Source organism: Bos javanicus, chromosome 25 (assembly GCF_032452875.1).
Source record: "Bos javanicus breed banteng chromosome 25, ARS-OSU_banteng_1.0, whole genome shotgun sequence".
In the NCBI taxonomy this organism is placed as follows: domain Eukaryota; kingdom Metazoa; phylum Chordata; class Mammalia; order Artiodactyla; family Bovidae; genus Bos; species Bos javanicus.
Window position 1 is genome coordinate 39,051,820 of NC_083892.1, and position 26,775 is coordinate 39,078,594.

The 26,775-nt window shown below is 53.5% G+C and overlaps 1 protein-coding gene across 6 annotated transcripts in view; it reads left to right on the forward strand.

The window, feature by feature from the left end:
* The first annotated feature begins 6,128 nt into the window (after positions 1 to 6,128).
* The window catches only part of LOC133238790 (monocyte to macrophage differentiation factor 2), a 120,489-nt gene continuing 99,842 nt past the window's right edge, over positions 6,129 to 26,775 (forward strand). Inside the window, exons 1-2 of one of the 6 annotated variants that reach the window (XM_061402273.1) lie at positions 6,237 to 6,321; positions 13,249 to 13,373. Coding sequence is in view for 4 of the 6 variants with exons in the window: in XM_061402280.1 (XP_061258264.1) it covers positions 6,275 to 6,321 (47 nt within the window). In the remaining 2 variants the exon portion in view is untranslated. Of the gene's footprint in view, positions 6,322 to 6,595; positions 6,881 to 13,248; positions 13,374 to 26,775 lie in introns of those variants that run through there. The other 5 variants (XM_061402280.1, XM_061402279.1, XM_061402281.1 and 2 more) reach the window with 5 other exon arrangements.

Consider the following 26,775-nt stretch of genomic DNA (forward strand, 5'->3'; position numbering starts at 1 on the left):
TGAATCTCTGCAAACCACACACCTTGCAGGTAGTAAGTTCTCTGTTCACGTTGGCTCGTCCTGTAGTTCCCATTTTAGCCCTGAAATCAGGATGTGTCTTAGCATTCAATGACCTCTTTACTGGCAATAACAGCCAGACACTGGAAGCAGCCCAGGTGTCAGTCAACAGTGGAGTGCCCACACTAACCTCGGTACGCCCACACCCTGGGGAAGAGACTTGGTGATAAAAGGAACGAGTTACTGATCCATGAAGCAACTTGGATGAATCTCAGAGGCTTAACGCTAAAGATCAAAGGATATCAAAGGACATCAAAGGCATTATGTTGAATACAGACTGTATGTGAAGTTCTAGAACAGGCAAAACTAACCAGAAGAGTGGTTTTCCCTGGGGATGGGGTGGAGGTTGACTGGCATATGAAGGATCTTTCTGGGGTTCTATGTCTTGAAAGAATTGGGCTTATGTATGTGTATGTTCTTGTCAAATACCCATGAATGTTCGCTCAAGATTTATATTTCATTCTTTGTAGATTTTCTCCTAAAAAAGGGCCGTAAACACATATTCAGCTCTAGTTAATGATATGTACCTTAGTGTCTATTATGACTCCAAGCTACTTTGAAATGCACTCAAAAAAAAACAGATGGAGTGATGTATGGATCGAGGCATAGATATGTGATGGGACCAAATGCTAGCCATAGATTCTGGGTGGTGTGTACATGCGTGTTCGCTGTACCATTCTCTGAATTCTGTATGCCTGAAAAAAGTTCATGATGCCACGCTGGCAAAATTAATTGCCAGCAATTTATCTTTCTGAGTGTTACCCAGAAGTGCACCTCACCTGGCTGGTGTCTTAGATTTGATGAAAATTGGTGTTGTCGACGAGAAGCTGGGTCTCAGCTGGGAACTGGGGGGAGGTACCCTCAGTGACTTCTCTTCCTCCATTTCCACTTGCAGACATTCTTTATTTATTATTTATTTTTGGCTGTGTGGGGTCTTCATTGCTGTGCAAGGGCCTCCCTAACCCTAACCCCTAGTTGCGGCGAGCAGGGGCTGCCCTCTGGTGCGGTCCAAGGGCTTCGTGTGGAGCATGGGCTCTAGAGCGCCCAGGCTCAGTAGCTGTGGCACCCGGGCTTCACGTGGCCTCACGGCACGTGGGAATCTTCCTGGATCAGGTGTCGAATCCGCGTCCCCTGCACTGGCAGGTGGACAGTTAACCACTGCACCACCAGGGAAGCCCTTGAAGACATGTGGATTCTGTCTTCCAGCGTCTCTGTTCTCTGCTCCCTCAATTCCGCTGGGTGTCTCTGCCCTAAACGGCAGCTGGTCTCCTGTGAGCACCCCCGCTACATCCTCCATAGCCTGGAGAGGGCCCCACGCCCCTGCTTAAAACCCGTTGCCTCTCCAGTGCCCAGAGGGTGTTGTCCAGACCTGTCACCCAGGCTACCTCTGCACACGCCCTTCCCTGTGCCTGGAAGGCACTTCCTCCCTTGGCTGCCCCCGGTCCTCCCGGCTCACTTCCAGCCATGGAACAGCCTCAGCTGAGACGCCTTCCCCCAGCCTTGGCGCCCGCCCACCCCCGAGGCAAAGCCGCTTCCTCTCTTCAGTCCCCGCCCCCCCCCCCAAGACCTCACCTGTGCTTTGGCTGTTGCTCTCCCCAGGCCTGCCTTCTCCATCCACCTGGTGCCTCAAGCTGGGAGGCTGGGGGACTGAAAGAGAAATTCCAGAGACCAGCAAGGGGTTTGCTGTGAGGTCGCTGTGGGTTTACAACCCGGCTCCACCCTTCCTGTCGGTCCCCAGCCTCCTGTCCAAGCCGCAGCCAGTCGACTGAAGGGGAATCACTGTCCGACTGTTGAAAGGATCCATGGGATGATGTATGTGAAGAGTCAGGCAGGTGACAGGTACTCAGATTTATCACTTGGGCATCAGACAAATGGTTTGCGATCGCCACACCAGACCGCACGCTCTAGACGGCCAGGACTGTGCCTGCTTTTAGCTCCCAGACCCTGCTAGGAACATCGTAGGTGCCCATTCATATCTACTGTTGGAGATGAACGTCACCAAGTGGGAGGGGCCTGCTGGGGGGGGCCCCAGGCAGAGACGGCCCCATGGCTGGGGGGGTGATCTGGGTGTGGGGAATGTCAGGGCTCCAAGGAAGGGGGAAGAAGCATGGGTGGTTAGGCAGGCTTTATCTCGCCCACCTGCTTCGCACTCTGCCCCTCCTAATCGCTGGGAACGCGCTGAGTGTGTGATCGACATCTGTTCAACAGGGCAGGGGCTCCAGGCTTACGTGGACTCGGCGGTGATTTTCAGTCTAGCCATGCGGCTTAAGTTGGCTGAGCCTGCTTCCTCACTTGTAAACTAGAGAGAGGATTCAGGGGAAACAGACTTTCCATAATCACATCACGTCCAGGCCGCCTTTGTTCCCTGGTCATTCCGCAAGGTGGGTGCTGCTACCCCGATTCTACACGTGGAGGTGCTGAGGCTGGAACGCTAGCCCCCGGCCTTGAGTCCCAGGGAGGCCACTTCAGAGCTTTCCAGGCACTATCTTGCCTGGCCCGGGGCGGGGGGTAGGGCTGGTGCCTGCTTTGGGGCTCGGGGGACTAGAGGAGGAGCAGCAGTGAGGGAGGGGACCTCGCGAGTGGGGCTGCGGCCAGGCGAGGCTGAGCGGCTGACCGTCTTGGTCCGTGAGCTGTCACCGTGGCTGGGCCCAGGTCCCATCTGGAGATAAGGTGTGTCGCCCAGTCCCAGGAGAGGTGAACCAGGCTTTGGTGACAAGGCCGGGCCGAGCCTGGGACCACAGAGATAGCGGGAGGTGGGACTTCCCAAGTGGTGCTAGTGATAAAGAGCCCGCCTGCCAACGCAGGAGACATAAGAGACGCCGGTTTGATCCCCAGGCCGGGAAGATCCCCTGCAGAAGGAAATGGCAACCCACTCCAGTATTCTTGCCTGGAGAATCCCATGGACAGAGGAGCCTGGAGCCCATGGGGTCGCACGGAGTTGGACACGACTGAAGCAACTTAGCACGCGCGCGCGCACACACACACACACACATGCACGGGCTTGCACCAAAGGGTCAGCAGCAAGCAGGGCTGGGCTTCCCTTTGGGGCGGGGGTGGGGCAGACCTGGGCCCTTTGCCCCGAGGGCGGGGCCTGAGGCTTGTCCACCAGCCCCTGCTGCCCCCAGAGCCCACCTATCTTCTTTCTCACGTGCGGCCCAGCCCTGACTCCTGTGCAGAAGTCAGGCCCTCGGTTGCTATAACAACTGGATCCCGGTGGTAAAAATAGTAACTTATTTTTTATTCAACTTCTCTTGCTCTTGGAGGAAAAGAAAATCCATTTCTAGGCTCGTGTTTCGTTACAGGGGTCTTCTCTGGGGCCCTGCTGAGCCCACTGGCAAGACCTGCTTGAAGGTCGACCGTACTGGGGGCCGGGAGGAGGCAAGCGGACCTAGAGCCGAGGGAGGCCCAAGCCCCTCTCTCTGAGCAACTCTGCTGGGCCTCTGGGGTTGTCGTTAGCAGCGGACACCCTGAGCCCGGCCTGGCTGTTCCAGAAAGTGGGGGACTCTCACCTTGAAAAGCCAGCAGGGGCGTTTTTTTGTTTTGGAAATTGAGGTGGAGGGCATTGGAGGAGGAAGTCTGGCTGGTGCCTGGGGACAGGTGTGTCCTGGTGCAGCTGACGGTGAGGCTGGGGGCAGAGGTTGGGGGTCAGAGCAATGGCGATGGAGGTCGTCAGCGAAAAATAGCCATGATGTGCAGGGCTTGGCCTTACCTGCCTCAGTTTGACTTTGGGCTCCTGGAGGTCTAATAACTCCTTGGAACGGGAGGTTCTGTGTGGGCAGTGAGCTTGGAGTCTGCAGAGCGGGGGTCCTCAGGCTGTGTGACCTGGGGAGGGTCCCCTGGTCCCTTTCAGCCTCACTTTCTCTGCTGTATACAAGGGGAAGAGGCGATGGCCACCACCACCGTGAGCCCCGCCCTTCTTAACCACGAGACCCCGTAAGAAACACATTTCCTATCCCAACGGGGACCCAGATGTGTACAAACAAAAGTTTTTTGAACGTGTGTGCAGGCTCAGTCCTGTCTAACTCTTTGCGACCCTGTGGGTCATAGCCCGCCTTGATCCTCTGTACGTGAGATTTTCCTGGCAAGAATACAAGATCCTTCTCCAGGGGGATTTCCCAACTCAGGGATCGAACCTGTGTCTCCTGCTTTGGCAGATGGATTCTTTACCGTTGAGCCACCGGGTAAGGCCCTTCTTGAACGTGACCTGTTCCTATTGTGTCTCTTAAACTTTGCTTTCTTTTTAATTGCTGCCACCATCCTAAGGTTGACTCCATGATCATCTCGTGTCGTGTGGTCCCACGGAACCTTCCATGATGTTGGCAGTGGTCTGATATGGTAGCCCCTTGAAATACGACTGTAACCTGGGAACCGCATTTTCAATTTTATTTGATTTTCACTCAGTGTAAGATGTAAACAGCTGCATGAGGCTGGTGGCCGCTGTATTGGAAATCACAGCCTTAGCAGGTCCAGAGAGCAAGTCGAACCCATGGGGCTCTTTCCAGCCCAGCCCTCCTGGCCCCTCCTCACCAGCTGGACCCTCAGCCCTGCCAGACCCTGTGGCCCACACATCTGTCCCTTGGCCTTCATGCTTGGCATGCTTGGCTTCATCCCTTGGCACTCGTGCCAACCTTGACCTCAAGCTCACCTGGCCAAAACCCCATTCATGATCTCCGGGCTTCCTGTCGCTCCCCCTCTGGTCTCCTCCAACTCCTTTCCCCGCCCCCCTCCCTGTGCTGTGCTGTGCTGTGCTTAGTCGCTCAGTCGTATCCGACTCTTTGCGACCCCATGGACTGCAGCCCACCAGGCTCCTCTGTCCATGGGGATTTTCCAGACAAGAATACTGGAGTGGGTTGCCATGCCCTCCTCCAGGGGATCTTCCCAACCCAGGGACAGAACCCAGGTCTCCCACATGGCAGGCGGATTCTTTACCACCTGAGCCAACAGGGAAGCTAGGTGGCATCAATACCCACCCATCAGGGCCAGCCAGAAACCCCGGGGCCATCCCCCACTTCTAATCCTCCATCAGCAGGGTCTGGTGGGTTTGACCTCCTCAGCACTCCTGGATCCCTTCCCTTGTCCATCCCGCCCCGCCAGCCCCGCTGTGGCCTCTGAACGCATATACCTGCAACCCTTCTGGTCCTTACCCATTCCAGGTGTGTGCTCAGCGTCTGGAACCCAGAAATGAATTTGATGGAATCCCTTTGTCTTTCTCCTTCTTGTTCCAGCTACCTTGGGGCAGAGGACGTGGGTGGGATTATTCTGACTGTGTAGTAAGATCTCAAATAAAGCTGGTTATAAAAAGTAGCAAGGAGCTGGGGCTTGGGAAGGGAGGGGAGGAGGGAGAGGTGTGTGGGTGCGAAGGGATGGCCTGTCCTTCTATTTGGGGACTTGTCCTTCCCTGTCGGAGGCTGGCCTGCCCTCCAGCAGCCCCTCAGGGTGTCACCTCTTCCAGTAGGGGGTTTCACAGAGCCCATCACCCAAGCCAAGGGCCTCTAAAGGAGAAAGCTGCATTTTGTACAGACTCGGGGTGGAGGTGGGCAGATCCTGGGTACCTGGAATCTGGCGACCATATGTCCAGATGCTTGCACCCCTGTCTCGGGATCACGAGGGTCCCCAGAATCATAGCCTCTGGGAGTTGGGGGGGGTTCCCCAGAGACTGCGGCCATCCCCTTGGGGCCGTCGAGCCTCGAAGGGGCGTCAAGGCGGTGGGGGGTCGCGAGCTACAAGTACCCTCTGGGGCCAGGCTCCCCTGCAGGCTCCACATGCCTTGCAGCCCAGCCCCGGCCGGGGCGGGGGGTGGGGAACAGTAAGGCGAGGGCAGCGTGGCTCCGTCTAACAGGCCGTCTTCTGGCTGGAAGAACTACGGGAGGAGGGGGCCCGAGGAGTGAGGGGGAAGGGGCTGCATTCGGAAGCCCCCCGGGGCCCCTCACCCCTCTTCCAGGGCCCCCGCCCCACAGCGAGGCCGGGAGGGGGCCGCCCCGCGCGGGGAGGGGGCCGGGGCCGCGGGGACTCAGGCGATTGGCCCGGAGCCCCCCCGCCCCGCCCGCCACCATCTGCTCGGGATTTGGCGTCGGCGGCTCCCGGCTCAGCTCCAGCTCGGCTCCGCGCGCCCCCGGCCGCCCCCGCCCCGCGCCCGCCGACCTGCTGCTCCCGCCCCGCGGCCTCGCCGAGTTGCCGCGGTCGGAGCCCCCGGCTGGAGGCCGATGGAACCGCCGCGATGTTCGCCCCGCGGCTCCTGGATTTTCAGAAGACCAAGTACGCGAGGTGAGTGGCGGGGGCGCGCGGGCGCGGGGGCGCGGGTCCGGCTACCCGCACGGCCAGCGCGCCCCCCGCCGCCCCGAGAATTCGGGGTGACCAATGGACCCTGTCCCCGGGCCGGAAGAACCCGGACGCGAGACGTCGCGGTCTTTGTGAGCTCCGCGCCTTGGACTCGGGAGGCGCGCGGGTTCCCAGCGCCTCAGACACACTTAGCGGGGTGCCCTGGGGCCAGTCGCTTCACCTCTCGGAACCTCGATTTCCAGTTCTGCAAGGCGGGGATAACGAGCGTCCCCACCCCTGGGGCCCCCCCGCGATGGTTAAGTGAGCCGATCCCTTGAAAGCACTTTGCACGGGCTCAGTTGCTACCTGGAGCTTTTGTTAATGATAAAAGGCATTGGCCAGTATCACCCCTGTCCCCCCTGACCACACTGTCCCCGCGCCACCCTGTCTCCCCAGCCACCCCTGTCCCCCGATCACCCTGTCCTCCTTGACCACCCCTGTCCCCCCTGACCGGCCCTGTCCCCTCACCACCCCTGACCGTTCTCACAGCAAGCCGGACGAATGGGTAAGTGCTCTTTTCAGGTGGGTAAACTGAGGCTCAGGGCCAGGACCTGTGCGTCTTGGCCTTTTCATAATATGAAATCCGTGGTCCCTCCTGAGCCTTGGTTTCCTCTTCTAAAGTGGTGATTTCAGATTGCTGAGTGGAAGCCAAGGTCCTGTGGCTCAGATTCCCAATTAAGGGGCGGGGGGAGGTGAGGGAATATTAAATGGCTCTAAGATTTTGGGAGGGTGGGCTTGTCTGCAAGCTGGATGGAAACCCTTTTCTAGGGTTGCCCCTTGGCTCGCAGGGGTCTCGGGGGAGGACAGGCCGCTCTGGGCGTGCAGCCCTGGTTTCTAACTCCTGCCCCGGGAGAGCCTGATGTGGGAGAGGACACTCGGCCTGCCCTGCCCCCGCCCTCCCCCCACACCTCCTGCCTCGGGTGTAGAGGGGGCAGGCGGTGAGTTGAGCTGGGTGGGCGTCATTTTTGCTGTGGCACAACACGGCTCATTGTCTCCCAGCAGTTGTTGAGGACCCCTGGTCCCACGACGTCTCTGTGAGTTCCCGTCAGAGGGAGCATAGCTTGGCCCCAGAGGCCGGCCTGAGCAGGGCTGGGGGCAGGGACAGTGGGCCCTTTCCCCCCCGGTCTCATCTTGGTTTCCCCTGGAGGGAGACGTGTTGTGTCTCCTTCATAAAGTTGGGGAGTCCCGCTGGGAAGGGGATACTAGTGGGAATTCCTGTGGAGTTTCTCTTGGGACGAAGGTGGGAGGGGCTGGCTGCACAGATCTGTGAGGTCTCCTCCGGTGTGGACACTCGGACTTTCTTAGGCTTTTCTCAAGGGTCCGGTGTGCTCGTATGAGATGTAAGTTGGTGGAGTGTTCACTCAAAGGGAAGGGGGATGCCCAGAACTGGAGGCTACACATGCAGACAGTGGGGGAAGGAGCTCTGTCCCACACCCACTGTGTGATCTTGGGTAGGTGTCTCAACCTCTCTGGACCTCTGCTGGTTAATCTGTAAGACAAGGGGGTTGGTGTAAATGATGGCTAGATTTAGGCACTGGGGCTGCCCTCTCTCTTACTGGAATAGAGCTCCAGCTGGGCTGAGGGCTGCACCGTGAGCTCTTTGATGCTGGGACTGATGACTCTTCTCGGGGTAATGAGCCCAGTGAGGAGACAGAGTGCATCGATTATTTCTGTTCTTTTCCCCCTGCTGTGGCCCTTTTTACCGTCCAGTCCACATATTAGGGCCATAATCAAGGCTTTGTGATGGAGTGAATTTAGAAGTATAACCGAGTTCTCTCCAGTAGAGATATCGTACAAGTCACAGAGGTAGTTTTAAATTTCCTAGTGGTCATTCATTTTAATATGTAGCTTATGTCCCAACTCAGTGTCATAAAAAGAAACAGATGAAGTTAATTATGAGAATATATTTTAGTTAACTCTATCCAAAGGACGTTCAATATGTAATCAATATAAACAAATTATTCAAGTGCTCAGTAACCACACACAGGTGGTCATTGACTGCCATATTGAACAAGACAAGACCATCGTCCAGGGTGAGATATGGGTGTTAGTCCATTCAGGCTGCCGTAATAAAGTACCACAGACTGGGTGCCTTATAAACAGCAGAAAATTATTCCTCACAGTTCTAGAGGTTGGAGGTGTGAGGTCATGGTGCCAGCATGGTCTGGGTCTGGTGAAGGCCCTCTTCCAAGTTTCAGACTACTGATCTCTTCATATGTTAGAAAGACACGGGGCCAGCTCTTTGGCCTCTTCAGATAAGGGCACTAATTCCATTCATGAAGGCTCCACCCTCATGATCTAATCATGTCTCAAGGGTTCTACCTCCAAATGCCATCACATGGGGGGTTGGATTTCAACATGTGAATTTTTTTTGGAGGCAGGAACACAAACATCCAGTTCTTAACAGTGCTTTTAGTTAAATGCTGTGTGATATTGCAAAAGATGCTTTCCCTCTCTGAGCCTCTGTTTCTCAGTGGCTGGTTGGATCAGTTGATCTTTAAGGTTCTAATCTCAAGTCCTTGAATGACTTATCTACATCCAGAAACACACTTATTGCAGAGCTATAGGAATTAAAGACAGGGCGCAGAGCTCGGTGAATTGACCAATGAAACAGAACAGAGAGCCCAGAAACAGATTCATGCATATAAAGGCATTTGGCTTTTGACAGAGGCAGTATTGCTGATCAGGCAGGGGTGGTTTAGTGAATCAATGGTACTGAGACAGTTAACCAGATGGAAACAAGAAAACTGGAGCCCTACCTCACACCTTACAGAAAAAGCATTTGTAGATGGATTACAGATTAACAAGTGGAGGATTTCCCTGGTGGCCCAAGCTGAGACTCTGCACTCCCAATGCAGGGGATGGGGGTTCCATTGCTGGTCAGGGAACTAGATCCCACATGCCAAAAACAAAAGTTTGGTGCCACAATGATGATCTGCTGCTGCTGATAAGTCGCTTCAGTTGTGCCCAACTCTGTGCGACCCCATAGATGGCAGCCTACCAGGCTCCTCTGTCCCTGGGATTCTCCAGGCAAGAACACTGGAGTGGGTTGCCATTTCCTTCTTCAATGCAGGAAAGTGAAAGTAAAGTCGCTCAGTCCTGTCTGACCTTTTGCGACCCCATGGACTGCAGCCTACCAGGCTCCTCCGTACAGGGGATTTTCCAGGCAAGAGTACTAGAATGGGGTGCCATCGCCTTCTCCGAATGACGATCTGGTACAGCCCCACTCCCCCCTCCAAAAATATATGTAGGACTTGGCTGCGGGCGGAAGTGGAAGTGGAAGGAAGAGGAGTGCACGCCCCAGCCCTGCCGGGTCCTTTCTGTCTCCCGGTGGGAATGGAAACGTCTACCCCACGTGCCGCAAGCCAGCTCGCGCCTGCTCCACTGCGTGCCTTCCTTCTCGGAGTTGAGGCAGGTGTCATCGTGAGATGAGCTCTCCGGAATGGCGGCAACCAGTCTACTGTGGGGAAAATTTTGAGTCCCTGGACCTCTCAGAACTTGCTAAAAAGCAGCCATGGTGGCAAATGCTGTTTGGGCAGAAAGCTGAACCTTAAGCCAAAAATGTAGAGTGTAGCAACCCAGCTGTTAATTGGCGATGTCATTTGGTGAAGGACAGGGAAGCCTGGTGTGCTGCAGTCCATGGGGTCGCAAAGAGTCTGACACAATTGAGTGACTGTACAACAACTGGATGGTGTGTGGTTTTCATATTCCAGAAGGTGGGAAAGTTGGCTGCGACGGCTTTGGGAGGTGGGTTTCTTCCTTTTCAGCTTGTGAACCATACTGGGTCCATCCGAGTGGACTGGCAGCGGGTAGAGAAGGACACGGGAGAAAGCCAAGGAGCAGCTGCAGATCCTCAAGAACAACGGGACACCTACACAGAAAGAGAGGAGAAAGAAAGTCACTTAGTTGTGTTGGACTCTTTGTGACCCCATAGACTGTAGCCCACCAGGCTCCTCTGTCCACGAAAATTTCCAGGCAAGAATACTGCAGTGGTTGCCATTTCCTTTGCCGGGGTATCTTCCCAACCCAGGGATAGAACCTAGGTCTCCCATATTGCGGGTGGACTTTACCGACTGAGCCACCAGGGAAGCCACAGGTCAAGAGCAAAGCAGAGGAGCTGGTGTCGTTTGTGAAAAAGAATGTTCTAGCGACTGGTGGATTTTTTGGAGCCTTTCTGCTTGGCAGGGCGTCCTAAAGAGGATGACTTCACTTCCATTTTTCCTGTTTTTTCACGCCAGCAGCCTCTTGACTCCACCCTAGACTAGCACATCTCTCCATCTCTTCTCCTGTGGCTTCCTACCTGCCACGGTGTATCTGAGTGGCTTCCGTAGGCATCTGTTGGTTTACCTGGATAGTGACCGTACTGTGAGCTTGACCACAGCTGGACAGACAGTACACATTACCTTTCTAGCACACTTCCCCTGGACTAGTCTGCAGGTCAGCAAGAATGTTCCTTTCTCCCCTACGGAAGACACTGACCAGAACATGGTGCAAGGCGGCCCTCTGTGGAGGATGAGTGGGCCCTCAAAGGCTGTCCCAAACTTGATTTGGAAGAGAAAGAACAAGCGTGTAAGATACTGTATCTTCTGCCTGGAAAGGAACTGAATGCACTTGCCTTTAAGCATGAAAAAGCATTTACAAGTGAAAATTTTTTAAAAACATTGAACCTTTTGAAAACTTAAAACAGTACCTTTGGGCCGACACGCTAGGGAGAGATTTCTGAGGGCACAGAGATGTGCAAACTATAAAAGGTTGATAAACTCAACTACAGTAGAAAACTTTATGTGTTTATTCGCCAAAAACAAAAAATGCCAAGAAAAGAAGAGAAGACAAGCCACACACTTGGAGGACTTATTAGCAGCACGTTTAACCAACAAGTAATTAATACCGGAATCAGGAATTCCATGGTGGTCCAGTGGTTCAAGGGCTTCCCTGGTGGCTCAGTGGTGAAGAATCCACCTGCCAATGCAGGAGACACAGCAGACTTGGGTTTGATCCTGGGTCAGAAAGGTCCCCTGGAGAAAGAAATGACAACACACTCCAATATTCATGCCTGCGAAATCCCGTGGACAGAGGAGCCTGGCGGGCCACTGTCCATGGGGTCGCAAAAGAGTCAAACACGTGTTAGCGACGAAAACCACCACCACCGCCAGTGGGTAGGACTACACGCTTTCACTGCTGTGGCCTGGGTGCAGTTCCTGTGTGGAGCTAAAATCCCACAAGCCACACAGCATGACCGAAAAAGTTTAATATCCAGAATCTATAAAGAACTGCAATAAGGAAAAGACAACCCAATACAAAATGGGAAAAGAGAGTCATTTCCGGAAGGGAGAACACAGATGAGCAGCAAGCGTGTGAAAAACTGCTCACTTGTGTTGGTGATCAAGGAAATGCAAAGTAAGAGTCCTCGGGATGCCGTGCTCGTATTCAGTATGTTGAAAGTCTGACGAAACTATTATAATTGCTTTGGAAAACAGAAATTATTTTGTGAACCTGGGCACGGCCATTCTCGTCTGGGTGTCTCCCCTAGAGAAACTGCGCGCGTGTGCACCGGGGAAGATGGCCCAGAAACTTCTCAGCAGCATTGTTTGTGGTAAGCAAGACCTGGAGGCAGCCCAGAGGTCTGCGCTGATTGAACAGGGTGGCCTTGTACAGTGGAATAGTAATCCTGCAATGAAAACGAACTCCAGTTCTAAAGAGTGTGTGGATAGATCGCACGGATGTGTTGAACGATAGCAAAACTTGGAAGAGAGCATGACTCCAATCATGTAACACTTGAAACCCTGCAAACCAGCTGTGTGGTTTAGGAATGCAGAGAAAGGCATGCAAAAAGTGAGAAAGTGATGATTACGAGGTCAGGTTAGTGGTCATCTCTAAGGGAGGAAGGAAAGGTACACAGGGTGCTTCCGGGTCTTTGTAATTCTTTTTTTAAAATATTTTTATGTATTTGTTTTTGGCTGCGCTGGTCTTGGTTGCCGAGTAGGGGCTTCTCCCTAGTTGTGTATGGTCTCTCATCGAGACGGCTTCTCTTGTTGCAGAGCATGGGTTCTAGGGCTCAGCAATTGTGCTGCGTGGGCTTGGTTGCTCCACAGCTTGTGAGATCTTCCCAGACCAGGGTTCGAACCCGTGACCCCTGCATCGGCAGGTGGATTCTTAACTGTTGGACCACCAGGGAAGTCCAGGGTCTTGAGAATAAAAATAAATTTGGTTCTATGTGTCCTGGAAGGCAGCAAGGTCTCACATTTCCTGGGCGAGCCCCATGAGGCCCGGGAGACTGCCGGGGGGCTGGGGAGTGAAGTCCCATCTGTCTGTCTGTGCCCAGAACAACACCTGGCACCTGAGTAGTTACCAGTCAGAATCTGTCGCCTGGATCCTGGCTGTGTGACTTTAGATGATTGAATCAAGCTGTGCAGACACCAGTGTCCTCTTTGGCTTAATGCAGTGTGACCTTAAACGGGGTGGTCATTATAAAATAGCAACGTGGTTATAGATGTAGCGCATGCTCCTTGGAGAAAAGTTTTTAAATCCTGGGAAGTAGGTATAAAAATGAAAGCAGCAGACCCTCAATCCCATGGTCCCGAGATCATCACTTTTAAATGTGTTGATTTTTCTTCTATAGATAGCCTACAGCTAGCACTGTATCCTGATTTTTAAAAATTGACTTGCTGTACTCCCTTCTCCTTCGTCTTTCCTAACTGCTTGCAGCCGCAGTTCGACATGGGCTTTTGCGTGTGTCCCAGCTCGCCATCACACCCTGCTTTATTTCATTATTTCCCTCTGTGGGACACTCAGGTTGTTTTCTGGGTTCTGCTTCCGGGCAGTCACGCTCCGGGAGCGTCTCTGCAGCGAACACTCGATTCTTTGTCCGTTCAGGGTGTTGCCCTGGTCACCAGGTCCATGTGAGGATCGCCGACTGCCCAGACGACAGTGACCAGGCTGGGGACCCCCACCCCCTTCACAGCGCGGGTCCTGCCGTGGTGTTTGGAGTTGCTCCTAAGGTCAGAGACAGGTTCTCACTCCTTCCATGGCTGCATCTTGGGGAAGGAGGAGGGGCCAGGGGCCGGTGCTGTGACCCTGCCCTCCTCTCTGCTTCTTCTCACGGGCACGGGGCTTTTCCCTGAGTCCCGCTTTCCCCTTTGTAAGGGAGGTTGACAGGAGGGGGTGGTGACGCTCGTGCTGGCCGTGGGAGGCCTTCTGTAGGTTTAGTCCTGTCTTGCTGCCTGCTGCTGCTGCTGCTGCTAAGTCACTTCAGTCGTGTCCGACTCTGTGCGACCCCATAGATGGCAGCCCACCAGACTCCCCCGTCCCTGGGATTCTCCAGGCAAGAACACTGGAGTGGGTTGCCATTTCCTTCTCTAATGCATGAAAGTGAAAAGTGAAAGGGAAGTCGCTCAGTTGTGTCCAACTCTTCGCGACCCCATGGACTGCAGCATACCAGGCTCCTCTGTCCATGGGATTTGCCAGGCAAGAGTACTGGAGTGGGGTGCCATTGCCTTCTCCGTCTTGCTGCCTGAAGTCCCTTCAAAGCTAGTTAGTCCTGCTCCAGCTGGGACTCTGAATTCTGGAGGTCACAGGTTTCCTAAACCTTGGCGGTCCTTAAGGAGATTAAGATGAGGTATGTGATGCAGCTGGCGAGGTACCTGGTCTACAGTTGGTGCTCTGGAGCGTGGCTATTTATGTCACGGTTACTCTGATCCAGTGTGTCTCTTTCTAAAGAAGCTTTTAGGCCGTTTGTACAAAGCAAGTTTCTGAAGATCCAGGGGCTGTCAGAGAAACCCTTCTACCTTGGCAAAGCTTTCTGTGACTTTAGCAGGTGTCTGGGTGGATGGAGAAGGGGTGGGTGGGGAGGTGAGGTTCATGGTTGCTTCTGTCTTGCTGGACTAACCTGGGGACAGGGCTTCATGGAGTAGAGGGAGGTGACCCATACTTAAAAAAGAATTATTTATTTATTTGGTTGTACCAGGTTTATTTTTGAAATTTTATTTATTTTCGACTGCACTGGGTCTTAATCGCTGCGAGCGGGCTTTCTTAGTTGTGTTGAGCAGGGGCGTCTCTTGCTGTGGAGCACGGGCTGTAGGCTCGAGGGCTTCAGCAGTTGTGGCCCAAGGGCTTCGTAGCTGCGATGCATGTGAAATCTTTCCAGCCCAGAGATGGAACCCGGATCCCCAGCGCTGGCAGGCTGATTCTTATCCACCGGACCACCAGGGAAGTCCTGCTCCAGGTTTTAGTCACAACACTCGAGATCTTTGACCTTAGTTGCGGTAAGCAGAACCTTTTTAGTTGCAGCATGCGAACTCCTAAACTCTTAGTTGCGGCAAGTGGAATCTAGTTCCTTGACCAGGGGTCGAACCTAGGCCCCCTGCGTTGGGAGCACCAGGGAAGTCCCGACCCTCGGTTTCTGTACAGCATCTCCTCTGACCCTTGGCCGTCCTGGGAATGGCCGCAGTTTTCATACCTGCCTGATTTGCCCGAGGTCGTAGCGCGGGCGGTAGGGTTCACACCTGGGTTCGCCTGGCCTCTGCTCTGCCCTTCTGCCTCCTGTGCAAACCTGAGGGGTGACAGCAGTTGCCGTCACCAACAGCTGCAGGGCAAGAGTCTCACACGCGGCGTTTTACAGGATCATCTGCGCCCTGCCAGATGCAGGGAATAGAATTCCGAGTCCTTCCCACTGCCCACACCCTGGCAGGACCTGGCAGGGCTCCCAGAACACACCATCGTCGGCCTCCTTCATTCATTCACTGACGGGCCCGCCCCCAACGCTGTGGAGCCGGAGCGGTGTCCCCGAGAAGCCCACTTGCTCTGTGTCTGGATATCTCAAGTTAAAAGTCAAGCTGACAAGCTTCTCGACAAAACGGGTTCTGTCCTCCTTTCGACAGCTGTACTTCTATAGAGACAGAACTGACCACTGTAAAACGGTGGCCTTCTTATGATTGAAGACTGGCTAGTTTCAAAGACAGCTTAAGGTGGGGGACTTCCCTGGTGGCCCAGGGGCTAAGACTGCATGCTGCCAGTGCGGGGGCACAGGTTTGATCCTTCGTCTGGGAACTAGGGTCCCATGGGGCATGGCCAAGAAAATACACAGAAAGACAGCTGAATGTAGTGAACTTTCACACGCGTGTTTGGCATTCGTTGCTGGGCAGCCTTGCTCGGATGAGTAACGAAGACACGCACCATTTATTATGTATATCACATGATTTATTTTTATTGACTTCATCACGCAGAATCATTTTTTATAGTCAAGATTTTCACTTATTTTGGGGTTTTATTAACAGTAATAATCTAACGGTGCTCTGTTCAGGGCTGTGGGCCTAGCCACATGTGGCTTATTTAGAAGTAAATCTTGGGACTTCCCTGGCCATCCATTGGTTAAAACCCCATGCTCCCAGCGCATGGGGCACCAGATCAAACTAAGACCCCACAAGCTTTGTGGCCAAAGACAAAAAGTAAATCTAAATTCATTAAGGTAAAACAAAATTAACAAGCTGGTTCCTTAGTCGCACCAGCCACATTTCAAACGCTGCATAGTCACGAGGGGCCAGCAGCCGCTCTGCGGGACAACACGGACGTTTAACATTTCCATCACTGCAGAAATTCCTCTGGGAGAACACTGGCCTAAAAGGTTCAAGTGGAAAATGTAATTAAAAGACTCCACAAATGTAAATTAAAGCGAATGTCAGAAACTGAAAGAGTTTATATGACTCAATTCTAAAGTATTCAAAAATTCCTATTAAATTGAAAAGGCAAAATTCAATTAAGATGGGTGAGTATAACATTTTAAAGTCAAACAGTATTTAAGTTAAAGCTGAGATATTTTATTTGAGTTTCTAGAAAATGTAATTGAAACCCATCTCATGAAAATGAAACTGCTCACGCCTCAAGTCCAATGTCCAGCTCGTTGGCAACATGAGGACTAGATGGGGATCAGGCTTATGGTTGCCAAGGGGAGCAGGAAGGAGAGGAGTGGGCTGAGAATTTGGGGCTGGTAGACGCCAACTGCCACACAGAGAATGGATAAAAAGGTCCCATCGTGTAGCACAGGAAGCTATCCAGGGTCCAGGGATAAACCATCATGCGAATGTCAGAGTGAAAGTCGCTCAGTCGTGTCCAACTCTTTGTGACCCCCTGGACTGTACAGTCCATGGAATTCTCCAGGCCAGAATATTGGAGTGGGTAGCCTTTCCCTTCTCCAAGGGATCTTCCCAATCCAGGGATTGAATGGGGTCTCCTGCACTGCAGGCGGATTCTTTACCATCTGAGCCACCAGGGAAGCCCCTGAACCATCATGGAAAAGAATTTTATTTGTGTGTTTTGGCAGTGCGGAGTCTTCATTGCTGCATGTGGGCTTTCTGTATTCGCGGCAAGCAGGGGCTACTCTAGATGCAGTCCGAGGGCTTCTCACGGGCTCTGGAGCTCAGGCTCAGTAGTTGTGGCCCACGGGCTCAGTTGCCCCGTGACACGTGGAAGCAAGCTTCACAGACCGGGATCGAACCTGGCAGGTGAATTCTTAACCACTGGCCCACCAGGGAAGTCCAGAAAGGAATATTAAAAAATAATGTGTATATTAATATGTGTAAAACCAAATCACTTTGCTGTACAGCAGAGATGGGCACAACATTGTAAATCAACTATACTTCCATTAAAAAAAGAACAGGACTTGTGTCTTATGCAAGTTGCCTCTAGTCCTGCTCATGTGGAAGTTCAGGAGTGATATGAATGCATTAGCATTTCGTGTGTCCATCAGCTGCCACGCGCACCTACTGGGAATTCCAGGGCGATTCACGAGTGTCTTTGAAACCTGGAACCGAAACGGGGAGAGGGACAAACTGGATGCTGGAGGTTGCTGCCTTGAGAGCAAAGCTTTCGAGGATGAATCGAGGTCCTCCCTCGGTACCCGCCCGGGTGGTGGGTTAGTTCCAGGACTCCCTCGACTCCCAACGTCCACGGATGCGCCTCTGTACCCTTGGGCTCCGCATCTGTAGATTGAACCAGCTGCCAGTCGCTAGTGGTTTCCGCCTGCGGCTGGTGGGTCCCTGAGATGTGTAACCTCTGGTGGGGAGGGCCGACTGGGGTTTGTCTTTCTCTCACCCAGATCTTTCTGCTGCTCACATCCTCCTTGTTCCCAGTGCCACACGTGGCGTCATCCACAAAGCTCCACGGCATTTGGATGTAATCGTTTTTTGTTATTGTGGTAAAATATGCATCATGTAAAGTTTACCATTTCAGCCATTTCAAAAATGTTTATTTTATTTATTTGGCTGTGCTGGGTCTTAGTTGCAGCATGTGGGATCTAGCTCCCTGACCAGGGATCAAACCTGGGCCCCCTGCACTGGGAGCTCGGACTCTTAGCCACTGGATCACCAGGGAAGTCCCTGTCGTTTGCAGACTCTTTTATGATAGCAGTTCTGACCGGTGTGAGGTGGTATCTCATCGTAGTATCTTCCTTTTTAAGGCTGAATGACATTCCATTGTGTGGATCTGTACCCATGTTTCTCACAAAGGACACAGGACGGGAGATGTGACGACGTACTTGTCTGGGGCCTGCCAGCATTGTTCACAAAGCGGACGGCCAGGGTCACAGCTCACACTGCTGACGATGACTGCTGGATCCCCCGTAACCAAGGCGCCCGATGTCTCGTTAACAGAGCAGCCTGTGTTTGTGTGAGCAGGGCCCCCTTAACCCTGATCTGCAGCACACTCCAGAGATCCATGGCCTTGGCGTCAGCTAGCACTCGTTAGAAATCCACTGCAAGCCTGTGGAATCAGAATCTTCATTGTCATAAGATCCTTCAGTGGTCAGGTGTGCATGAAAGTTGGAGAAGCAACAGATCTAAAGGACATGGTTAGGGACAGAGGCCCTCCTGTTTAAGGGTGATGCTGCCTGAACACAGCTCTAACGGAATTATTGTTACTGTTGTTCAGTCTCTGAGTCGAGTGTGACTTTGCAACCCCATGGTCTGCAGCACGCCAGTCTTCATGTCGTCCATCTCCCGGAGTTTGCTTAAGTTGTGTCCATCGAGTCGGTGATGCCATCCAACCATCTCATCCTCTGTGGTCCCCTTCTCCTCCCACCTTCAATCTTTCCCAGCATCAGGGTCTTTTCCAATGAGTCAACTCTTTGCATCAGGTGACCAAAGTATTGGATTTTCAGCTTCAACATCAGTCCTTCCAATGAATATTCAGGGTTGATTTCCTTTAGGATTGACTCATTTGATCTCCTTGCAGTCGGAGGGACTCTCAAGAGTCTTCTCCAACACCACAGTTCAAAAGCATCAATTCTTCGGCACTCAGCCTTTTTTATGGTCCAGCTCTCACATCCTGATAGGATTGTTAGAGTAGGACAGTAGAGCCCTTACTGCCATCCTTTCCTTGTGCCCAGGACAGACATCACTAATCGATCATGGAATTCAAAATCGTCCTTCCCACTGAGCAGAGGGAGCCTCACATTCCTCAACCCAGTGCCCTTGACCAACAGAGAAGCAGATCAGGGACATGGGCACGTAGGTGCAAGAGGAAGTGTGGATCGAGGGCTTCCCTGGTGGCTCCGTGGTTAAGAATCCACCTGCCAGGGCAGGAGACATGGATTCCCTGGTCTGGGAAGATCCCACCAGTCACAGAGCAAGTAAGCCGTGCGTCACAGCTATTGAGCCTGCGCTCTCGAGTACGGGAACCACAACTACCGAGCCGGTGAGCGATAGAGCCCGTGCTCTGCAACAAGACAAGAGAAGCCACCCCAGTGAGAAGCCTGTGGATCGAAACCAAAAGTAGCCCCCGCTGGCTGCAACTAGAGAAAGCCTGTGCAACAGCGAAGACCCAGCACAGCCAAAAAAAAAAAAAGTGGATTGAGATTTGGGTAAATTAATTCCCAGTGTCCCAGACTGCCTCTCTGCCTCTATTTTTTTCATGTTAATTGCCACCACAGTAGAGACCTGCACCATTTCCCAAGTGTTTTGTATGTTCCAGGCTCTACTTCCTGTACTGTGTGGATTGATTCTTACCCATCCCGGACCCTGCCAGATCAGTGTCCTTGGCCCCGAGTTACAGACGAGGTGCCGGGGAGGCTGGGCCGGTGGCCAGGGAGAGGGGAGGCCAGCTCTAACCCAGCTCCGACTAACCTCAAGTCTGAGCTTTTGCCAAGCCCTCCCTCCAGGGATCCCCAAGCCGCCAGAGCTCCCGGCTGAGGCCCAGACCCCTGCGGCCCCCTCCCTGGGGGGCCTGGGGACCCCTAGCCAGATGAGTGGAAGGGCCACTGGAGTTGAGCCCAGGGTGCTGGCTTGGTTCACAGTGTCACTGTGGACAGTGGTTCGCTGTGACTAAGTGAAAGTGAAGGAGTGAAAGTGTTAGTTGCTCAGTCGTGTCCAGCTCTTTGTGACCCCATGGCCTGTAGCCCGTCAGGCCCCTCTGTCCGTGGGATTCTCCAGACAAGAATACTGGTGTGGGTTGCCATTCCCTTCTCCAGAGGAGCTTCCCAACCCAGGGATCGAACCTGGGCCTCCGGAATTGCAGGCAGATTCTTTACCATCTGAGCCACCAGGGAATCCTTGACTAAGTGAAGTCACTTCTTAAACAGCAGAGCATCTGAGCTCGCTGCAGACTTTGGTGCGTTCAGGGCTCCGTGGGGCCTGGAGCTGGAGGCCCGGCGCCCACAGAGGCCTCGGCCCCTCTCCGGGGGTTTTCCCTGTTCTCCACTTTCCCACCGTTTCCCTCCGTCACCCTGGACTCTGTTGTTCCCCCCGCCGCCTCCTCACAGTTTCTGCTCTCTCGTAACCTCAGCTCTCCACCTCTGCTGCTTGCAGCCTCCATCCTGTTCTGTATTGAACTTGCTCCCTTGGCTGTCTCCCCACGAGCTTGGGGGAGGTGGAGAATGTCGCTGTGTCATCTCCTTACCTGGGAGTGAACGGCACACAGTAAGTGCAGCAGATTGAGTTCTGTTCCGAGAATGCATTCATGAGTCCAATTTGTTTGTAAGTCCGACAAAGTTAGCCTAGGTACCCAGCTAACACAGTACTGTACGGTAGTAGGTTTATAATACTTTTCACACAGATAATACATAAACACACACACAAAAAGAAAACATTTTAAGTGTTATAGAACAGTACCTTGAAAAGTCCAGCAGTCCAGTACAACAGCTGGCATACAGGGGTGGGCGTCGGGTCAACAGGCAAGAAGAGTTACTGACCGGAGAAGGGAGAGGAGGTGAGAGATGGTAGAGCTAAAGGATTGTCAGCAGTAGGAGACATGGGGCGCGCTGCAGGTTCCCTCACACCTGACGTTGATGGCATACTCCAGTTCCTTGCTGGATTAATTCTATCTACCCTCTTGAAAAAAAGAAAGATCCAGTGATGTTTGGGTAGTAGCACATTTGCATCTTTGGAAGTTTGCAACTTGGGACTTACTGTACTTGAGAAACAGAAAGTAGAATTTCACCTTGGTGGCTTCTGGCATCAGACCTCCCGCGTGTGCCTCGGGGGCCCCTCCAGTGAATGGCTGTGTGATCTTGGGCATGTGTACCTGGTCTCTCTGTGCCTTGGTTTCCTCTTCTGAGAGATGGGGAATAATAGTAGTACTAATCTCACAGGGTCGATTGAGTCTCTGAACATCAGTGTCCTCATCTGTAAAATGGACAAAATCATCAAGCCTCACTGAGACGTTTGGAAGACTAAATGCCGCCCTCGGCCCGTGCTTGGCCCGCATCCGGCACGCAGTGAGTGCTCAGCCCGTGCTTGGCCCGCATCCGGCACGCAGTGAGTGCTCGGCCCGTGTTCGGCCCGCATCCGGCACGCAGTGAGTGCTCGGCCCGTGCTCGGCCCGCATCCGGCACGCAGTGAGTGCTCGGCCCGTGTTCGGCCCGCATCCGGCACGCAGTGAGTGCTCGGCCCGTGCTCGGCCCGCATCCGGCATGCAGTGAGTGCTCTCGTGGCGTGTCGTCCGTCTTGGTCCCGTCGCTGCCCCGCTGAGGGCTCTTGGGCTGGTCCCTTAGCTTCCCCGAGACTCAGGTCCTCCATCACTGCATGAGGTGTGGGCCTGGCACATACACTTATCAGCAGGTGGGGCGTGTCCCTCTGGCCGCAGACTGGACAGTGAACAACTCTGAATGAAGCAGAGTCCTTAGAGTCACTCCAGGAGTGACTCGTCTTGGGACCAGGTCCCTGCATCCTCAGGGAACCTGAGCTGCAAAGCTGTGATCCTCAGGCCTGGGTAGGGGGCTCTGCCTTTGGGCTCCATTCTTCCACCTGATGGTGAAGTTCCCCGTCCTCCCAGAATGTCCAGCTGAAGGAGTCATCGGGGGCATGAGGGCATCTGGACTGGGGGTGTCAGGATGCCCCTGAGTCTCTGCCGTGTGAGCAGATATCACCACCCAGAAGGCAGGAGCCCTGGGGATTCTGCAGCTGTTTTTTTTAATCTGTCAATCAATCATCTGTGCAGCGTGTGGGATCCTTGTTCCCAGACCAGGGATTGAACCTGTGCCCCCTGCATTAGAAGCTCAGGGAAGTCCCTCTGACTTTGATAGTTACTGCTGGGCTTGAAGTCTTTAGTTGGGGGTGGCGCAGGAGACGGAGGGGCGAGAGGGTGGGTCTGTGCCGCGTGTGTTGGCGGACCACAGAGAGGGCAACCAGGAACATGTTCCCCGCCCTCGACGTGGACACGTAGTTGCACCACACAGCTGCACCCGTGTTTCATTTGTTCATAAATTCAGCAATAATCGCCGTGCGTGGCGAGGTGCTGGGCGCTGTTCTGGTTGCTAGGGATACAGGACTGACCAAGACAAACACCCTGACCTCGTGGAGCTCACGTCCTGGTGTGAGAAACAGACAGCAGACAGATAACTATGTGATGGGATTTCAGGGGGTGACTGGCCAGACAAGGATGTGAGGTGCAGGGTGCATTGAAATTAAAATGGACCTAATGATGCTTCCCTCGTAGGACTGTTTGGAGTAAATGTATGTAGACCTGCATACAGGGGGTGCGCGTTAAGCGCTGGACTGGTTCCACAGGGACGGGGTGCTTGCTGCGAGGCCGGGCGCCCCGGGGAGCTGTCCTTTCAGCACCAGCAGGTCTCAGCTCGGTGCCCTGTGCCTGCAGACCTGAGCTGACAGACGTGCAGGGGGTCCTGGGAAGTGACAGTTGTCTCCAGTGGGCAGTGCAGACTCAGATTCATCCAGACGCAGCCCCCCTGCACCTCCAGCTTTCTCCCAAGCCCTCGTCTCAGGCAGGGGACAGCATGGCAGGTCTTGTGTCTTTGGCCACCATTCCCCAGCCAGACCGCAAACTCCTTGGAACAGGGGTGGGTTGGGGGCTATTCAGACCCCCCGTTTTGTCTGGTGAGGGGCCAGCACGGTCTGGCGTGTGGTGGGCGTGACTGACTTGTCCACTGGTTGGGCACCCACAGTGGGCTAGTTGGTTCACTGACTCACCTGAAAACCTTGTTTGAGGACCAAGGCTGGGGCAGGAAAATGAACCCCGTGCAAAGCTTGCCTCCTCCCCTTCTGAAGCTCATAGTTTAGGGGAGGGCTAGGTCTGCTCATAGTATGTGAACAAATGCGTAATTGAGATATTGATACATATGCTGGAAATGTAGGTATGGTTTCTGCTTGAGTGCCTGGGTGAGGAGGGGTTTGAGGGTGACTTCTGGCCTTTCAGTTATAAGTAAGAGAAGTGTCAGTTTGAACTGGCTTAAGAGAGAGAGAGAGTGGTGGAGGGTGAGGAGGGAGGGAGGAGGAAGGAGAAAGAGGAGGAGGGAAAAGAAGGGAAAGCAGGTTGATCTTTGGAAACGAAAAGGTTGTAGGTTCAGGTCCAGCTGGATCCAGAGTCTCCAAGGGGACCGGGCTGCCTCTGTCCGTCCCTGGGGTCTGTCTCCGCTGGCCTCTCATTTTCTGGACTGCTCACAGCCCTTGTGGGTAGAGAGAATCCTACAGGCTCCTGCAGGAACACCACGGCCCTGCAACTGAGTCTTCTTGTCCTGGCTTGGATTTCACGCCCATTTTTGGACCTGTCGCTGATGAAAAGTGGGGGGCTCCTTGGGACCCCCAAGGGACCAGGGCTGCTGGAGCTCACTGAGAAGGGCTACTCGACTGGCTACAGGAGGGTTCCTTGCTCATATCCCCGCTTGGCCCCAAAGCCTGCAGTGTGTATTTGCTCAGTCCCAGGGCACTGTCTCATGAAATGAGATTTAAAAAATGAACCCTGGCCTTGAAAAGGAAGGGCATTCTGATACAGGCTGTGCCATGAATGAACTTGAGGTCACTCTGCTACTAAACGGAATGAACAGGATGCTGTCGTTGCCTTCTGCTAATAAGCTGACAAACAAAAAGACACACCCTGTGTGATTCCACTTACACGAGGTCCTTAGAGTCATCAGTGTCATGGAGACAGGAAGTGGAAGGCAGGCTGCCAGGGGCAGGGGGTGGGAGGGGACTCAGTGGTTCGTGCAGTCAGAACCTTAGTTTGGGAGGATGGAACGGTTCTAGAGGTGGACTGCTGTGATGTTCGTGCAACAATATGAACGTGCTTATGCTGCAGAAGGACGCCCGTCAAAATGGTTAAAATGGTGGATTTTATGTTGTGTCTTACCACAGTTAGAAAATTTATGAAAAGTAAAGCTCAGTTGAAAATGGTGTCATATGCAGGTTGTTTATTAAATGTGAGAGGAAAAAAAGGAACATTGGCCTTAATGCAGTATCATTTATTTATTTTTCAAAAAAAGCGATGTTGAATTTGTTACAGTGTTGCTTCAGTTTTCTGTCTTGGTTTTTTTGGCCTGGAGGCATGCAGGATCTTAGCTCCCCCACCAGGGACAGAACCCACAACCCCTGCCTTGGAAGGCGAAGTCCCAGGAAGTCCCTGATGCAGTATTATTTAATGAGGCCCACAGACTTCCCCGGTTGCACATCAGTGTTTCAGTGACCGCTTCCCAGCAGGATGCCCGTCCTGCCATTGTGGTGTTTTAACCTTGACCCTTGCACCTGAGCACACACGCAACCTTGACCCTTGGTTCAGCTGGAATCCACCAGGTTGCTCTCTGTAGAGTTACCATTTCCTTCCATGATGAATACCATTGCAGAGGGAGGGGAAGTGCTTGAGAGTCTGCAAACATTCCGTTCCTCCTGTTATGAAAACTTCCATTCAAAAAGTGGAGAGAACAGTTATGATGGACCCCATAGCCTAACTAAAATTTACTAATTAACGGACGACTTGCCACCCTTGTTTCATCACTTTGCTTTTTCTCTGTGGACAGTTGAAGGCAAACCCCTGGTGATGTTACTGTTTCAGTCCATGCCTCTTAACTGGTGAGGGTTACTTCCGTGACCACAAGGCCCCCAGCACACCGACAGTGTGGGCACTGCCCCCTGGCACCATTGAGCCCTAGCACAGCTGAGGAACTGAACTGTACCTTTTATTTAGTTTGAGTGAGTTCTTGCTGACTTGGCCACACATGGCCCGTGGCTGCCACAGTGGCCAACACAGCTGTAGAGGCTTATTATATTCAGGATCGATGTTCTTGGCAAGACAGGCGAGAAATGTCGCTTTGTGTCTCCCAAGGAGGCAGGGGATGCCTGGCTGCCCTGTCTCTGGGGAGGTTGGGGTTTATCTCGGAGCCGGCGAGGTGATTCTGGGTTTCCTGGATTGGACCATCCCATTGCTTAGCAGCCTCTCATCAACCTTCTCTGCATCTGTTGGTCACCCTTGCCTGAATCAATGCTTTCATTAGGGCTTGCAGTTTTGTGATTTTTCAGGAGCCTCTCTTCAGGAAAAAAGACCCTCACTTCAAACATCTCTGCACTCAAAGTGTATCAAAGTGGTGAGATCCTTGTTATTATCTAAGACAAAACCGAGCCTTCATTTCTTTGGAAGAAAGGCCTCGGGGGGAAGGAATGAACCAGTCCCTTTTCGAAGTGGAGACGTTCTCAGGATGTGTGGGTGCTATTTCAGGCTCTGTGAAGCCCCTGGGCTTGTGTGCAGCGTGTGTGTGTGTGTGTACAGGTCTGTGTGCCCATACCTGTGTGCATGTGGGTGTGTGCGCATGCACATTGGGGCATTTTGCTCCAGAAAGGTGTAGGTCTCTGGGGGAAGCTGTTTCTCCCTGAAGGCAGCTGCTTTGCTCAGCAGTTGGTGCCTGAATCCGGGTCGTAAGGGGTGGAGTTGGCTGGGAACCAGCTTTAGGGGGAGGGGACGGCCCAGGGCCCTCTGCTTTGGAATTTCCATGGCTCCACCCAGGATGGTATCCTGGACACTTGGGCATGGGTAGGACTGGGCTAAGCCAGGGCCAGTGGCGCTGTGTCGGCGGGGATGGGGCGTGCCTAGGCCTCTGCCTGTTCCACAGGCCCGGGAGTGGCCCCTCCTTTCACGGGGACTAGTATGAGCGGAGAGAAAACGATTTTCTGTGACAGGATCAGCCATCCGAGGATGCCCCTGTGGTTCTGGTGGGAGGCTGGTGCAGCCTACCTGTTGGAAGGTGGCTGCCCCCATCTCTGGAGTTAGGGCTGCTTTTGCCACTTAAGGTGAGCCCAGGGCGGCGACAGGTCCCCTGAGGCTGATGGGGGTGGAGTAGGGGGAGATATTTGTTGAGTTTCTTTTTATGTAAATATTTATTTACTTATTTTGGCTGTGCCGGGTCTCAATTGCAGCATGTGGGATCTAGTTCCCTGACCAGGGATCACACCCGGGCCCCCTGCATTGGGAGCCTGCAGTCTTAGCCACTGAACCACCAAGGAAGTCCCTTACTGAGTTTCTCCAAGTTCCTCCCAGTGGATTCTGGTTTGGGATGTGCCTCTTAGGAGGCGTGTTTCGGGTGTGGCCCCTGTGAGGAGAAGGGAGGTGGTTGTGATCCCATCCTGGCTTCCGGGAGGGGAAAGCAGCAGAGATGGGATGTGGTGGGTCTAGGGGAGCAGGGATGGGCAGGGTGGTGGCCTGTCCCTTCCTGAGGCGGTGGAAGCTGGAGGGTGTGAGTGAGCCTTGCGGACTGTGCAGTGCTGTGCAGACAAGCCTCCTGGGATCAGCAGCAGCAGCAGCTGGGACTGGAATCCGTCAGAGGCGGTGCTGCTTCTTACTTGTTGCTTGTTGGCTGCAGGCAGCGCTGTGCAGCATGTGGAATCTTCGTTCCCCAGCGGGGGATGGACCTTGGGTCCCCCCCTGCAGTGGAAACAAGGAGTCCTAACCACTGGACCGCCAGGGACACCTGCAGTCTTGCTTCTTGCCCATAACGCCTGTGGCTATATTTTTGGGGTTTTACTCTTAGCTGCCAAGAATCTGCCTTCATGTGGGCTTCCCCAGAAGCTAAACCCAGGAGAGGATACAGGGGCAAAGGGTGTAACATTTGGGAGGTGACCCCAAGATGCAGCAGCAGGAGAGAGTGGAAGTGAGGATGGAGGGCACGCAGCCACAAAAAGGAAGCAGGATGCCCTG